We start from the raw sequence: 16,754 nt of genomic DNA on the forward strand, positions 1-16,754 counted from the left end.
GGTGGGTGCTGGGGGCCCGAGGTTGGAAAACCATCCGGTTCTACTGACCAGAGAGAGAACATCCATGTGGTGAGAAGGGTCATTGGCCATAAAAATCAAAAGGCGGTTTGCCACCTGACTGGTCCACGGCAGAGCTGACTCAGGGATGGAAGCAGTCATGTGACCAGTTAACATAATGATGGTGAGATTGTTCTGATTTCATATCACAAATAATTAATGATTTCATTCAAAATCCTACATTGCAGTTAAACAGATCTACATCTTTTTATGGAAAGAAAGTGCTAAAGAGTAAACAGAAGTAAGCTTCATTTCTAGACATTTCATACACATAAGACGAGTTCACTGCTGGAACAAGAGACACATACATGTACACACACATTTACATGAACAAACACACGCACGCTCACTGCAATGAAGTACCTGCTTGCTACTGACGACATGACAACATGACATGATGAGCTACTAACCCTGTCTTGTTTTGTTTTCATGATTTAAAAAGAACAGAAGATGTTTAGTGAGCTGGTGGCAACAACCTTTCCTCAGTTATCCAACACTGATCAACTCATTGTTTTTAAAAAGAAAGAGAAATGAGTAAAACCAGATGAAAATAATGTTTTATTTATTTAATCCCTTCAGACGCATCCTAATTGTTACTCACTGACACATGAATTTATATTTCCTCCAGATTACCCGTCTAACCGTTGACCCAGGATCTGATAAGATGGTATCTCTCTCATTCCTGCAGCTGAAGCAGTGAGAGTGAGTAAAACCTTCCTGCCAGAGGTGGAAATGCCAAAATACTGATCCTTATGTGCATTTCTGTAAATACCGAACAGCAGTTTCCCTGTTTGTTCTCTGTGGTGATGCAAACTGCAAGTCCCCTGATTTCCTGAGAACTTTAAGTGTGTGCGTGATTTGCACCAAAACTGTTCGTGTGTCTCTGGGTTCTAACTTTTTTTTTATATACAAATGGCTTAAGTTAAGGTTTTAACACTCTTGGTACTGTATCTATAATTTATATTGAGCAAGAACTGAATCTGAAAGAGTTTTAAAGATACAAACTGAAGGCATAATAGATTTATTTTCCAGTCAAGCAAACTAAGAATCTGACATCTGTCTGAAAACAGATGAATCAATAAATAAATTGCTTAGAGGGAACTTCCTAAGACCTAAAGAAAATGCAGCTGTATAAATGAAATTTAAATGAAATTAAAGGAGCTCCTGTTTTAACTGTCATCACACCTAACTGTGCGCAAATTACTTTCAGTAAAACAAAGAAAACCTTAAAAAACTAAAACAACAAATGTTGAGGCATATAAAATTACTTTTAGGTCATTGTTAGCTCTACATTACAACAAGAAAATGTACTATAAAATGAATACTGAGATAACGGAAGACAATAAAACCTATTTCATATTGGCCTGATATCCATGGATATTTTAAACTGATTCTCTTATAAAAATAATAATAATGAAAAAAGGGGTTTGTAAAAGACTAAAAGAGAAAAGCACTGCTCGAGCAAATTTGGCTGATGCTGGACACATTAAAAGACATTTAAATTGGGTTTCCGTCCATATCATCTTGGAGTTGGAAGCATTAATAAACATCTCCAAAACAATTAATGTTTTCCAAACAATTTTAGAATGAACTTTAAAGGATCCTCATGAATGCAGGAAAATTGACCTGCTCTGATTCGGTCTTTCTGCGCAGCACTACTGACGTGACTTTGACAAAGTTTTCTGACTCTGACCTGAAGACAGACAACTGATGGACTGATATTAAATGAACTTTTCTTCCAGCAGGATTTTATCCAGGATTGCTTCCACAAAAGGCTGATTGCTGTGTTTTATAACGTTGTTAATTCTGCTGCCATTAACAGTTACACACATTTATTTTCATGAAAAGCAGGACTGATAATCTGTTTACAGGAGGAGGAGACGTCTACACTGAATCTCTTTTGTAAATTATGTGTATGTGCATTTTATAATCAAACATGATATTGTCCCTTATGACATTTTGGGATAAACTCTTACAGGTGGAGAAAATTATCACCATGTACACATGTACTTGTGCTGATGAGGATTGTTTTTACAGGGGGAAGCCAGAAACAGGCAACTTCAGGATTCAAACATACAAGAATTTTAATGTTTTATGAATAATTTTACTCTTTCCTGGGATAATATAAGATATTCATACATAGGGTCTTTTTGTTGATAAATTACGTATTCCATTATGCACCTGTTGATTATAGACATTAAAGTAAAGGCAACAGACAAAGAATAAGGGAGAAATGGAATTCATGATCAAGGAACAGGAGGATGACCTTGATCTGAACGCAGTGCTCTATCCTCCCCCAGCAGGTTCCCACGGCAGCCCAGGTTTACAGCCTCCTTCATCTGAACCTCCTCCTTTTTCACAAAGTTAGCTGCCAATTTCATCCTATAGCACTACTTAACTTTCTTTTTTTACGATGGTCACAAATGTCAGCAATATTGAGCCATGGGCCTTGCCATGTCTCAACAAGGGGGATGATGGATAAAATATGAAATAAATTCACTGCATATGTTTTTTTTTATATTGGTTATGCATATTGGTTGTGCAGCATGATATATGTAAGTAAAAATGAACAAAGTGCTGTTTTACCCCAGGAAATGATGCACTTAACCTTAGAGTGACAAACCTACTTCGAAGTAACTGATGAAGGACTGAGGAAAGTAGAAGATTTTAAACTTAGAAGAGATCCTCTTTACAGCAAATAAGGACCCACAAATAACATTGTTGGTTTATCTTTGTTTACTATGCTAATGGAGACCTGCAAAAGGAGAAACTAACGCAGTCACTCCAAATAACTGACCCCTTCAGAAGCTCTCACAGGTACACTGTGGTTAAGGAAGGCCTGCCATGCCCAGCATCGGGTCCTTCCATTCCCTGGTTCCTGCGGACTGGGTCCTGGTCAGAGAGACGAGGAGGAAGCACATGCGGTCTAAAAGGTGGCTGGGTCCCTTCCAGGTCCTGTTGGTCACTCACACAGTGGTGAAGGTTGCTGAAAGGTCCACGTGGATCCATGCATCCCACTGTAGGAGGTTCCAAGATCCACCAACCCCAGCTCCACCAGCTGACCTCTCAACCACAGGGCAGAATAATCCCTGAGGTCAGCCCCGTGTGAGGTAGTCTACCCCCACGTGGCGACATGAAGTGCACCATCCTTCTCATCACACTCCTCTTCTGGTACCTGGATCCAACCGGTCCTCGCCCAACACAACGCACCCCAGCTCCGTCCCAACCCGCCAGACGACTGCAGGGGACAGAAGCACCCTCCTTAAGGAGGCACCGCCGAGACGACCACACCCTGATCATCATGACCACACCGATAATCTTTGGTGGCAGGTTGCAAACATGTCAGCTCATAAATTGACAAATGGCAGCTGCTATGTTTGTGGACTGGTGCCACATGCCATACCCTATTAGACAGTTTTCATTAATAGAAAGTTCAATTTCCATGTTCATCATTATGCTCCAGTGGATTCCTCTCCCTACTATGATGTTGATTCTGGTGATTTGGAGTTCTTTGAGTAAATTTTCTCTTTATGTGTGATTAATATGGTTCATTTTAATCAAAGGGGTGGATTGTAATGGAAAATTTATACACATAGCCCTTATACTCTATAATTTACTCTTTGTATTATTAACAACCTTGACTTATGCTTCACTGAGGAAGAGAGCGACTTGTACCCAGATAATATTTAGTGAGCTCTCCTCCCCAGCACAGATGCTGATAACAGTCTTTAGAAAACATTGTACCAGGTGCAGACAATGTACTGAAGATTTTCAACCAACGACCTTGATGCCATCACGTCATGCGAGTCTATATTAACCAAGCCCATGTGTGTTCCTGCGGACTCGCTCAGCCAAAGCTGTTTGACTGTGTGACTCTCATTGCTGATCAGCTCTTAATAAAAATACTTTGTTTGATTCTCACTTAGTGTGTGATCTTTGATAATAAAATTCCACAACACTAGTTGTAATGAACCTCTGTAAATCGCCCATTGAGGTCAAAGTATTTGATATTAATAATCAAAGTCTTTGTTTGAGGGCAGGTTTTGGTGACATGCTTGGTTCTTTAATGAGAAAAGTGTGACAGAATAAATAAAACTGGGTAATGGAACAAACTGCACTTCCCACAGGAAGAGGTGTTGAAAAATAAAATGGCTGAATGATCACCGAAGGTGTTAAACAACAAGTTCTGTGATGCCCTAGGGTTGTTTTTCATTTGAGTTTTCTTGTTTCTGTTTATTTCTGTTCATGTGGCCTACATGTACTCACACTGTTTATAATAGCCCACCTGACTCAGTTTGTAACATAAATGTTGGGAAGTGGATGCATATTAATCTTTGAGTAAATTGTCAACATTGTATATGACCGAATATGACACAAAAACAGACCTAACCCTTTAAAATCACAGATTTCTACAAGACAAACTAAATTCAGTGATTTACCTTTAAATTGATAAAAGTTGAGGTTTTGGTTAGGATTGTGCTATGTGCCAGGATTAGGCTTGTAGTTAAGGTACAGTTAATTCCCAGAGGAATTAATGTCCACAGGGACTTAATAAATGATTATGTCCCTTGAGGTAGCAGACATGGTTAAGAGGAGCTTTTTTCTTTGACACTATTAGATTTGTGCTTGTGGACGATATTCCATCTGTAAGAATCTTCCAACATGATGCAGTCTCAGCAGAGTTTTGGCTTCATCACAATATTACTCCTACTGTCAGGTATTGTTAACCTGTTTTATGTTATGCATTCACGTTTTTAAATGATTTTCCAACAACAACTCTAATCCAACTTTCATGTTGAGCAGGGTTGTGCTTCATTGCAGCATAGATCATACTTCCTGTTCCAGGTTGAAACTGTTGTAATAAAAGTTGATTTTGTAAGCTTAACATGTTTTGTTTAGTTCTGATTTAAAATGCAAGTAATCTTTTAACTAATTTAATTATCATTATTCTGTTTAATTGCTGAAGGAATTATTCAAAGCTCATTTTCCTTTAAAGTAACATTAATTTGTAAAAGTTTGTGGAAAGATTTTTGTTCTTGCTGGAAAAAAGAAACTTGAGCACAAGAAAACTGATCAATTCAACTGAAATTAAAGTTGGGGTAAAAATAAATAATTTACTAGATTTATGTTTGTGCTCAGTGTCTGTATGTCGTAGCATCCTGACTTGTAAAGAAGGCCACAGTGGAGGTCCAACTTATGAGTCCATTCAGGCTGTATTTGACCTTCAACCCTTCAGACCGGCAGTAAACCTCAGCAACCCGACTATTGCCAACATCTCCTTCACCTTGTATGCAGTCCTTGGGGTGGTGAGTGTCTTTAGCAAAATGTATTACTAGACATTGATTTAGCTTCAACATGTTTGAGGGGCTGAAGTCTTCATCAGCTGAGAGTTATTTTCTGTTTACTGTTTTTCAGAATGAAAAAGCCCAGATACTCACTACATTCTTGTGGTTAAGAATTGTGAGTAATACTAACACACACAATACACTATCATGAAATGTAACACAAAATAAGACTTTTTAAACAAAAAAGGCTCTCAGATATGTTTGAACTGTATTATTTCTGGTTAACTTGCTGCAGTTTTGGCACAACGAGTTCCTGGTTTGGAACCCCGATGAGTGCGATGGTATCACCAGGATTTCTCTCCCCGTGAAAGAGCTGTGGTCTCCGGATATCATTGTATATGAGTTGTAAGTTCTTTAACTGTAAAATATCTTTTATAAATGATGGTCCTAAGCACACAATGTAAATGTGAGACTTCTGGTGGTGCATGCAGTATAACAGTACCACAAGCCAAACAGCAGAAGAGAGATAGATGCATTTACAATGAAAAAGCAGTTTGATCCTTAAAAAATTTAAAAAAATAAAAACTTAATTCATGTTTCACACCATTTGTAGACTAACTAACAGGTGATATAGATCTGGAAGAAAAGAGAGTCAGGGATACTAACAGGCCAGGGACCATTCAAAGACCTGAAGGTCCCTCCTAAATTAGGAGAACAACCTGGAGCACTAATAAAATGACAAATAATGTGTCCTGGGCTTGTGAACCAGCTGCGTTATTGCTCACTGACATCCCAGCATATTCATCAGTCTCCAAGGCAACACCAGAGGGGGTTGCTTGTCGTGAATGGACCCTAAACTCAATACGACCAGCTCAAACTTCTTGCAGAAAAATCTGCAAATGCTCTAAATTGTGCAAACAGACTGCAGTCTCATGCAGTCAACTCTGTTTTGAATGCATTTTCATGAGAACCAGACAGTACAACAAAGATGAGATTATTAGCAAAAGTTCTTGCTCAGACAGACTTTTAATATTTCTAATTACTGCTTTCATTATTAAAATTTCAGAACATTGATTTTACTTCTTCTACTGTCTACGTTGAGTAATCATTGTGCTTCTCTTCCTACCTGATTCCTCCACCTCCACCCCACCCAAGTGTGGATGATGATGTTTCCCAGGCGTGTCCTTACGTCTATGTGAACCACACAGGTCATATCCGCTGGGACAGGATGCTGCGGCTTGTCTCAGCCTGCAACCTGGAGATCTTTAGTTTTCCATTTGACGTGCAGAATTGCACCTTCACATTTGGCTCCTACATGCACACCAGTAAGAAAAACTTTAGCATTGACACAAACATGAGGTTTTCAACTAGCTTAGACAAACTGAACTCAATGCTAACTATAAACATAGTAGGTATGATAAATATAAAAGAAGAAAGAGAACAAAAATGTTGTTTTCCCTCTCATTGTTTTTCTCTTTGACAGTACGTGACGTGAGAGTGAGTCCAGCTCTGACCTTCAAAGAGATGTCTGGAAACTCAAAGCGTTACCTTGAAGCCAGTGGAGAGTGGGAACTGGTGGACATACTGGGTGAAACCTCAATTCTGCAGTTTGGGATCGATGAATGGGACGTCATAACTTTCTGGGTCAGAAGAAACCCTACTTTAAAGACGCACTACAGAACTTTTGCAATTTTCTCAGAGACGCTCCCCTATCGACGGCTAATTCGGCATCCATCTTGCATCCTACCTGTACTGTTAGCTCCACCACCAAGTTAAAGACCGCCTTGTCTTGACTCTTGTCTTATCTCTTCTCTTTCTTTTCTTCTCTTCTTCTGAAAATATCTTCTTGCATTACTTTGCTGAGTCAGCTATGGTGCACAATCAAAATGGGCAGTGTGGTTATACTGTATCCTTTTGCTAGCATGTGCCATTGTGCATAAAGCGAATCTCGGCTGCAACGTCACACAGCGTCAGAGGAGAAAAAGTTGTATATTGCGGTGTCTCAGCCTCGGGCCAATGCTGGACAGTCATGGCTCCAGAAATGCAAATAATAGATGGCATTTTGCCTTCAGGCAAGTCTTAAACACGAAGTTTTAAGGTCAGAAAGTTACGTCATGTGCTTTTAACTGAAAGTACAACTTGCAAAAATGAATAAAACTTGTACAGATAAAGATAGTAAACACATCCTCTGTATGTATTTCTCTCGTTCACTAGGTGGTGATAAAGCGGAGTCCAGTGCTTTACGTGGTCAACCTGCTGATCCCCAGCTCTTTCCTCATGCTTATTGACATCTTGTCCTTCTACCTGCCCCCCCACAGCGTCGACCGCGCCTCCTTTAAAATGACCCTCATCCTGGGCTACACTGTCTTCCTGCTCATCATGAACGACCTGCTACCCAGCACGGCAAACGGCACTCCAATCATAGGTCAGAGATGATCATGTAATGCGCTCATTCATATGAAATGAGTTAGGAATAATAATAATAATAAAATCTGATGGTTTTTGGAAGGGAAATATGAAAAAAAACAAACAGAAACTAAAAATCTCAGTGCTTTAAAAAAATACTACTAACAGACCAACAACTGTTTCAGTCTAATTAAAGCTTTATTATGTACAAGTTTGTCAATCTGTTCTCCATTTTAGGTATCTATTTCTCTGTGTGTTTGGCTCTCATGGTCATCAGTCTGCTGGAGACAGTTATCATTACAAATGTCCTCCATCATAGCTCCATGAAGTATCAGGAAGTACCAAACTGGGTTAGAGTGGTTATCCTCAAACATATAGCAAATCTCATCTGTTACCGCTGGCCAGAACATGTTCCACCACCTTCTAAAGTGCAAGAAGATAAACCTGAAAGCTCAAATGGCAGCTCAGGCCCATGGATCATTCAACCAGTCAACCAGCCAGTCAGCCAAACACCTGACAGGCACACCAACAATGAAGGTAATCAGTCAGGAAAGAAAAGTTTATGTTTTTCACCAACTTTAGCTCCTAACTGGCCTGACCTTAAAAAATACTATCTGTTGCTGTTACTTTAGTTAAGTTTAACATCAATGTTTTTGTGTTTTTTTTTTAGAGTTTTTAATTTTTTTTACCAGATAAGATGTGTAACAAGTTTGAACTCACCCATTTAATCAAGTGTTTTTTCTTTTCAACATGGCCATTCAGAAGGGGCAGTGTCTCTGCCTGAGCTGCAGCAGATCTGTCAGTATCTGAGGGATCTACGTGCTCACCTTACCTCCCTGCAGAAGGAGAGTGAGCTGCAGGACCAGTGGTGCCATGTAGGATACGTCCTTGACTACTTGCTCTTCCGTGTCTACCTGCTGCTTATCACCTGTTACGCTCTGGTTATCATCATTATGTGGTGCATCTGGATCAGCCCTTCATAACTGCACAAGCCTTAGTGAATAAACAAAGTAAATTAAATGCAATGCTTTTACATAATAATGCTCTAAAAAATTAAACAATAGATAATATGTACTATTAAGCTGGTATCATACAGTAGGAAGCTCTTAAATGTCTGTTTATCTTTATTAGAATTCAGAGATCAAACTGGATTAACTAGAGATAAATGATACATTAATAAATTATGTTTCTGTCGTCATTTGATGCTTTCATTTTTTCCATGGATGGATGGATTGATGGATGGATGGATTGACGGATGGATTGAAAGCACCATTCTTGTTGACTTAGCGTTTTTCCAAAAGCCAATTGGAATTCTTTTGTGTTGCTGGGCCAAAAACCATTTGTCACCTCTGTGGACCAAAAGCACACCTCCAGACTGTGGCCATGTCCACAGGGACACGAGTTTAGGTGTACCCAGTAAAGTTTTTATTGTTTGGATGTTTTGTCTACATGGAACCAGCCTTTTCTGGAGCCACTTACAGGCTTAAGCTATAAACACGTATAAAGATTATTGGGCTGTTTTGTCCTGATTTTGCCCCTTCCTGACCAAGGATGGCAAACGCCCAATTATCTTGAGTATTATAAAATTTTCTCTAAAATGATCATTTGGTCTGAGGTGTGTTAAGATCGAATTCGTCCCGATAATTGGCTCCGAAATGGGTTGTAGTCGATAATCCGAAGTAATGAGCGTGTTCAATATTTATGACCAAAACTCTTGACGCGTGAGGAAAGCCGACGACTCCTGAGTTGTGTCTGTGTGGATTGTGACGTCGAACAAAATGTAGCCAATCAGAGAGCGAGCTGGCTGGGGATCAAGGTAGGATATAAAGTCTGTGTTCACACTGTCTTCAGTCTGTTATTTTTTTCAGTTCTGGATTTTTTGTTAACAATAGTCCCAAGACCACCATCATTCCCTCGTGTTGTATATCCTCTTCCATGCTGGGTGTCATGTTTTCCAGTTGTTGCCATGGTTCTTCTTCATCGTTTTGCTGGTTGTTGCCATGGTTTTTCTTCTTTGTTTTTGTTAGATTCTAGATCAGTTGCGGTACAGAGTTGTTATGTGTGTGTTGTCATGTGCTCAGATTATCGGAGCACACAACACACAGTATGATAAAAACAGTTAAATGCTGGATTTATTTTTTTTTTCTTCATGTGTCTCGAACAGATAAAAAAAATCTCATCAGAGTTTAAAAAATCCGTGTGTGGGTACCAGGCCTTAGCAGATATACTACAGCATTTTCACTGGTTTTGTGTGGATGTATACATTTCTTTAAACAATTCGTTTGTAATGGAAAACTTTTTAAAACGTAACTTTCAATGCGTTTACCAAGAATTAAAACATGCAACACATCACTACATACCTCCAAAATTATCACCATCTGCCTCAGTTTACCATATTTTCAATACATTTAAACAAAATGCTAACATGCTAATATGGTAAACACTACCTGTTAACTGCCAATGATCATCTGGGCCCAATTGTTCAATCATAATCCGATCGGATTTTGGTTATCTGATAGGATCAAAATGGGTTGTTCAAAAGAGAGAGCCAGATTCCAAAATCGGCTTGGATCAGGTAATCCAATCCTAGTTGTTATCTGGATAAAATCCTCAGTTTGGGTTGTTCAAAACTTTTGAGTAGGATCCAGATAACTTTGATCCAAGAAAACAGGATTACCCTGATCCCAACAGAGGGTATGATTACAAGGCGGATTTCAGGAGGAAAATGCAGTGAAACCTCAGATTTGAACAATCAATAGTATCTTTGTAGTCAGTACATATGCTAATATTTATATGTTGCATCTGACTTGTTTAACCGTTATAGGGATAAAGTGGTTAAAATAGGCATAGGCCACCTATTAAGCCTTTCAGCATAGTAAAGCAAGAATAAAACATAACATCATCTTGTACCCCACAAAATACACCCCCAAACAAGTTCTATAACAAACACACATAAAATAAGAGATTTTCCCGTCAGTCAGCGCTGCTCAAAAATAATATCTAAAATTGCATCCCTTACTACACGTCCAGTCAGTCCCTTGTTCTGACAGAATGCCAGAGGTCGGTCCGGTTCCTCACCATGGGGCTCAGGTGCATAAGTAACCTTGTCACAAAGAGGGATATTGCACCTTTGTGAAGATGTTTCCAGAATATCCACAATGTAGTTGTTAATGAATTAGTTTTATATTTGTTGTGGCTCCGATAGGAAGCCATACAATAATACATAGAAGTGGATGTTCATGTTTGCTGTGTGTTGTCGCTAAGTAACCCCATACCGGTTCATCTACCTGTTGTTCTTCACATAGCTGGAAGACCACATTGTTTTACATGCTGGAAATCCAGATTTGGTGATCCTGAAAAACAGGATTCTGGCTCAGGGTGATCCAATCCAGTGCTGCTTTGAACAACCGGGATAAAAGTAAGCCGGATTACGTGATCCACCATCCTAATAAAATGGGATTCCCAAATCCGGATAAATCCGGATTAAATTTTTTGAGCAACCGCCCCCTGGAGCCCCAGTACAGAACCATCAAGCAGAATCACACAGTCCAATTTATGTGCCTGGAATTAAGCTTGGTTAACCGAATTTAACTAGTCCTTAAAGGACTGTATGTTTTTTTTTGTTTGTTTTGTTTTGTTTTTGTTTTTAAATGAGGTTCCCCTCAAACAGTCTTTAATATTTTTGTCACCACATAAAGAAACTAAATAAGTTGGTCACAGCATTAATGACTAAACAAAACATTTCCACCAAAAGTACAGTATCGTCTTTACTTGTTGATTTACATAACAAGAATACACCTAAAGCCTTTTTAAAAACATGTCGTGAAACCAAACATTTGTTATAAAAACAGTGAACAGATGTGGGAATCTTTGCACGCAACCTACAGATGAATTAGAAGTTACTGAAGTCATGCGGTCCAATGGTTTACATTGCTAAGTCAATATTAGCTCTGGAGGAGTTAATACATCCTGATGAAATCGTGTGACATCAGCAGAACATCTTCATTTGATGGGGGCAGACGGATGACTTGAAACTAAAAATGGCAGAATTAAAACATGTTGAGCTCTTCATCGTCTCCTTCATGCTTCTTCAGGGTAAGACAACAAATACTTTAAACATTTATTCTTTGAAATTACAGGTTATCTGAAGTATTAAGATTTGTAACTGAGGTGTTATTATATAACATGTCTGCTCTGATTTCTCCATTTCTTAACATGTGTTACATGTTGTTTTACACAACAATAAAAATATATATATTCAAACTATTACATTTAATATTACTTACAAGAAGATAGTAAACTGGTATTTAATTGGATTATTTTTAACTACAACTTGGGAACTTCTTGGGAACTGATATTTTATTTAATTTGAATTAAATCCATCCCATCATCTCTTGGTAAGGGCAAACATGTTTGTGCAAATATTTGAAATATGTTGTCAGTATGATTTTTCTTTTTTCAACTGAAGGTTTTTTGGGGGCTTTTAACTGCACAAGCCCAACTCCTGACTCCCTGTTTAAGGAACTTGCAAATAACTTATTCCCAAAAAATCTGTTCCGCCCTGTAACCAACTTTTCAAGTCCAATTGACGTCACCATCTCTATCATTGTGGTGGGAATTTTAGGAGTGGTGAGTCTACACAGTCTAAATTTTTAACGTTTTTAACTTGCAGGGGATGTAGTCACTATATTGCAATTAAAAAATTTTTTTTTATTGCTCCTTGTTTCAGAATCAGTGACTTCCTCTGTTTTCTGTTTAAAATCTTTATTTAATATATTATGAATATTTGAATTAATCTGAAATTAATTCATTTAAAATTTCTCACATTTACAGGATGAAAAGACCCAAACCCTGACTACCGTTTTATGGCAGGTCCTGGTATGCTCTACAGTACAATGTGGAAACATGTGATTGTCCAATAACAATAAGCATGTAAAACCAATCCTGAGTACAGTTACTGTTATTAGATGAATAATTATATAGTTGTAAATATTATTTATTGTGTTATGTCTGAAAATATTAAGCGCTAATGCTGATTCATCTTTAATATTTATCGTGTAGCATTTCTTTGCTGACTTAAGTGAACATGCTGGTGAAGGTTTATCTGGGCTGCACATCTCTTTGGTTTTGTTTGTCATAACGTAGGAGTGGAAAATAGCAGGACTGAGCTGGGATGAAAAGGAGTGTGGAACTAATAGAGTCTCTGTTCCTCGGGAAAACCTTTGGGTTCCAGACATCTACATCTCAGAGCTGTAAGTTCAAATCATGATAATGTTTTCTGTGGGATTTTGTCCAAAATCAGAAAACCAACATGACACTTATTATGGACACTTTTTACTATAGATCTTCAAAGTATCCTAATTGAGTTAGTTTTATATGATTATCTGCTAAAACTAAATATATTAAATCATATTTAATAATTTATTTAAAAAAATGGAACATTAAATTAAAACAGTAAATCAGTAACTGACTAATTGTATTGCTTTGTCTTTTTTTTTTTCTTTTTGATTCCAGCGTAGATGGGGACAGGTCTTCCCAAACTCCGTATGTCTATTTAAACAACACAGGTCATGTATATGACGACAGGCCAATCAAGGTGGTCACCTCATGCCAGTTAGGAATCTACACTTTTCCCTTTGATATCCAAAATTGTTCGCTGACCTTTGGCTCATATCTACACTTTGGTAAGTCAAATTGATATTTGAACTGTGTGATAATTTGTTTATTGTTACCAACATTTAACAAAGTCTGTTTTTTTTTTTTTTTGTTTTTTACTGTTAAAACACAACATTCTTGAGTGGATATGATTGAATAAAAAGAAAAATAAAGAAAGAAAAGGGAATAAAATGCTTTTGTCAACTAATTAAACTGTAAAAATAAATGTTATCCAAGCTTCTGATATAAAGATGGTTCAAGGCACCACAAAAGAACAAATACTGCAGGAATCCAAAGTTGTGTTGAGGACCAACGGGGAGTGGGAGCTCGTAACCATCGACGTTGATCCTTCCGGACTGGAATTAAATGTGGGAAACTACTCTGAAATAACATACTTTGTAAGTTTAAACACTCCTGATTATTTACTCTCTTTTTTTATCTCAAGTGCTAATCGATAGCTGCATGAAGTTGACATCACACACAAATCTTTTTAATGTTTGCTGTGACAATACGTGTAAATCAGAAGGTGATGACAACATCTCAGTCTTCAACATCCAAAGAGCAGCAATCAGCAAACTAAAGGTCCAGTGGGAAAGAAAAGCAGGAAACTAAACTCAACCAAAGGAAGAAAGAAAGGAAGAAATCCTAAGTGTTTGTGTTTCTTCTTCAGTTCACCCTGCGACGCAGACCAACCCTGTACGTGGTGAACCTCTTGATCCCCAGCTGCTTCCTCATTGCCGTGGACCTCCTCAGCTTCCTTCTTCCTCCAGCAAGTGTGGACAGATCCTCCTTTAAGATGACCCTCATCCTGGGCTACACCGTCTTCCTGCTCATCATGAACGACCTGCTGCCCGTCACTGGAGAGACAACGCCACTTATCAGTGAGTGACACCTGTGAATCTTTTCCAAAGAAGGTTAACGTGAATAATCATGATGAGTCACAGCTCCAGAGTAGAGGATGAAAACTCATGAATTTCTGCCTTTGGGGTTCAGGGGTCCAAAGAGTCTGAGACCCCTCATCCAAAGCAGTTATGGTGATGGTGAACAATGAAGGCAAGACAATGAAACAACCACCTAGACACAGAAAACAACACCAAAGCAGCAAAACCAGGGTTAAAACAGCAAGGAAGCACAAAAAATAAAACATAAAAGAAATCCACCACAAAAGGAATTTAGCAAAGACAAGGACAGTCAGACGTGAAAGGAAAATTATTGCAGAGACACAAATTACCAGAGATTCAAAACAAAGCAAAAGCAACAGATTTAGCCATGAAAACAGGTGGAAACAGATAAAACCAGATGAAAGGAACATCATGGAAACTGGCTGCAAAGAGATGTAGCACAACTACGATGACACTCCATGTTAAATGACAGCAAAGACCGGCATTACCAGAAAGAGACTAAAAGTGATGTCAGAAAAACTAGTGTAAACAAACAAAAGGAAAGATTGAAATATGATGCTGTTCAGTAAACTACAGAAGCCTCAAAATAAACGTAACCAAAACTATAGAGTGTAGGTTTCCCGAGAAGGGAAAAGTACAACTCACAACTCTGTGAAGCAGCTCTTTAATTTTCTGCACTCTGAGTTGAGATAAAGAAAGTGGAGGATTATAAATCCTTTCTGTCAACAGTCAAGGGCAAATGAGAGTGTTGGAAAAGAGGAGAAGAGACTGTGTACAAACAGGGTGGAGAAAAGTGTGACGTGTGAAACAGTATCAGCAAAAATCATAGAAAGGGTGTAAAAGATGTGATACCAGTGATGTTGTAGGGTTTGGAGATAATGACAAGGACAGATAGAATCAGCGGGACAGCACATAATAGATGTTTTGGCCATGTGCAAAGGAGGAATGATGAATATATTGTTATAATGGTAAACTACCAGGCAGGAGACCTGTAAGGAAAGCCAAAGAGGAAACTTTTGGATGTATTAAAAGAAGTCATGAAGTTAGTGGTTAGAGAAGACGATGCAGAGGTTAGAAGGAGACAGATGATTCACTGTGGTGACCACTGAATGGAAAAGCTGAATTAAAGACTATAAAAAACTCTGTTTTTTTGTTTGTTTTGTTTGTTTTGTTTTATTAACCTAAGATTTGCAACTCACTGTAAATCCCAAGCTACTGCTGGACTCCACTCTTTAGAAAACTGATTCAGCATGTTTACTTTTTCATGCTCTGTTTTAAATAACAGACACATGATCACAGGGAGATGAGCAGCCGGTTTCTCCGGTTACAATGTAAACATCCTTTCCGGATGAGGATTAAATGAAGATGAAACTGAAAACCAGGATACTTAAAATCAGAAGTATGAGTACTGGATGATGCTGAGAGCAGTGTACTGAATCCTCCTTGTTGTTGTTTGCTGCAGATGTATTTTTCTCCATCAGCCTGGCTCTGATGGTGGCGAGCCTGCTGGAGACTATCTTCATCACTAACATCCAGTTCAGCTCCGGCCGGTACAGCGCAGTGCCTCACTGGCTCAGTGTCCTTGTGTTGCGTTATTTAGCTGTTGTTGTATGTATCCCTCCAAAGAAGAAGAGCAATCGAGTCACTGTCTTCTTCAACCCACCCTTTAAAGGTATACGGTTATTTCTAATGCAGAAGCAACATAAACAAGAAAGTTAATCAAATCACATTTTATGGATTAAATGTAAAAAAGCAAAAAGGATAATAAACTTTACGGTTACACTTTGTATTTGACAGATCCTACAAAGGAGACCAACTCGATCAACATCTCAGGAGGTCAGCACCAGAGGATCTCAAATGATCCGATAAAGACCCCTCCTTTCACTGCAGCCCCACCTGAGCCAAGCCTGGACGAACTGAAGAAGCTGAGCAGAGATCTCACAGCCATCCGTCTTCAGGTGGACAAATACTTCCATGGATCCAACACCACACAGGAATGGCAAATGATTGGCATGGTGATAGACCGTCTGTTGTTTGGCTTGTACATCCTCTTCATTGTTGCGAGCTTCATCACCATCATTAGTATCTGGATATGGAATAATAAATACAGAGCTTGATTTATGGGTACAGGGTTTAAAACATTACTGGAATCATCCTTGTTTCTTGTATCAGTAACTTGCTGTGTATATTGAAATGACGATCTACGTGAGGGAATAGTGATTGATACATTCCTGGAAAAGTCTTCCAAATTAAAATATTAGCTATTCTTGATGAGTTCATGTGAAAGACTAAAGTTTGGAATAAAAATGTTGAAGTCCTGCTTGTGTCTGTACATAAGTCTCATTTGTCAGCTACTACCATGTGCCAAGTCAAGCACTGAAATCTGTCAATATGAGCATCTAATAGCAGTCCAAAGCAGCGTCACATTTAAACATTTCCCACCACCTAT

General features: G+C 38.5%; 1 protein-coding gene across 1 annotated transcript; it reads left to right on the forward strand.

The window, feature by feature from the left end:
- The first annotated feature begins 4,719 nt into the window (after positions 1–4,719).
- On the forward strand, positions 4,720–16,754 carry LOC121653051. Its single transcript, XM_042006259.1, has 19 exons — positions 4,720–4,774; positions 5,197–5,363; positions 5,473–5,517; positions 5,638–5,747; positions 6,498–6,667; positions 6,826–6,986; positions 7,557–7,767; positions 7,986–8,285; positions 8,514–8,720; positions 10,268–10,323; positions 11,768–11,843; positions 12,217–12,377; positions 12,582–12,626; positions 12,894–13,000; positions 13,263–13,432; positions 13,641–13,801; positions 14,074–14,284; positions 15,768–15,977; positions 16,103–16,754. The coding sequence occupies exons 1-19, from the start codon at positions 4,720–4,722 to the stop codon at positions 16,420–16,422; spliced, it is 2,943 nt and encodes a 980-aa protein (XP_041862193.1). The 3' UTR covers positions 16,423–16,754.

The sequence above is a fragment of the Melanotaenia boesemani genome, chromosome 14 (assembly GCF_017639745.1).
Source record: "Melanotaenia boesemani isolate fMelBoe1 chromosome 14, fMelBoe1.pri, whole genome shotgun sequence".
Taxonomy (NCBI): Eukaryota; Metazoa; Chordata; class Actinopteri; order Atheriniformes; family Melanotaeniidae; genus Melanotaenia; species Melanotaenia boesemani.

Bases quoted from the DNA above. Each gene is read 5' to 3' on its own strand.
- LOC121653051 (XM_042006259.1), top strand. From the start codon at position 4,720: ATGATGCAGTCTCAGCAGAGTTTTGGCTTCATCACAATATTACTCCTA. The intron at 5,518-5,637 runs GTGAGTAATACT...AACTTGCTGCAG, and splicing joins CATTCTTGTGGTTAAGAATT to TTTTGGCACAACGAGTTCCT. The intron at 8,721-10,267 runs GCCCTTCATAAC...GTTATCTGATAG, and splicing joins TATGTGGTGCATCTGGATCA to GATCAAAATGGGTTGTTCAA.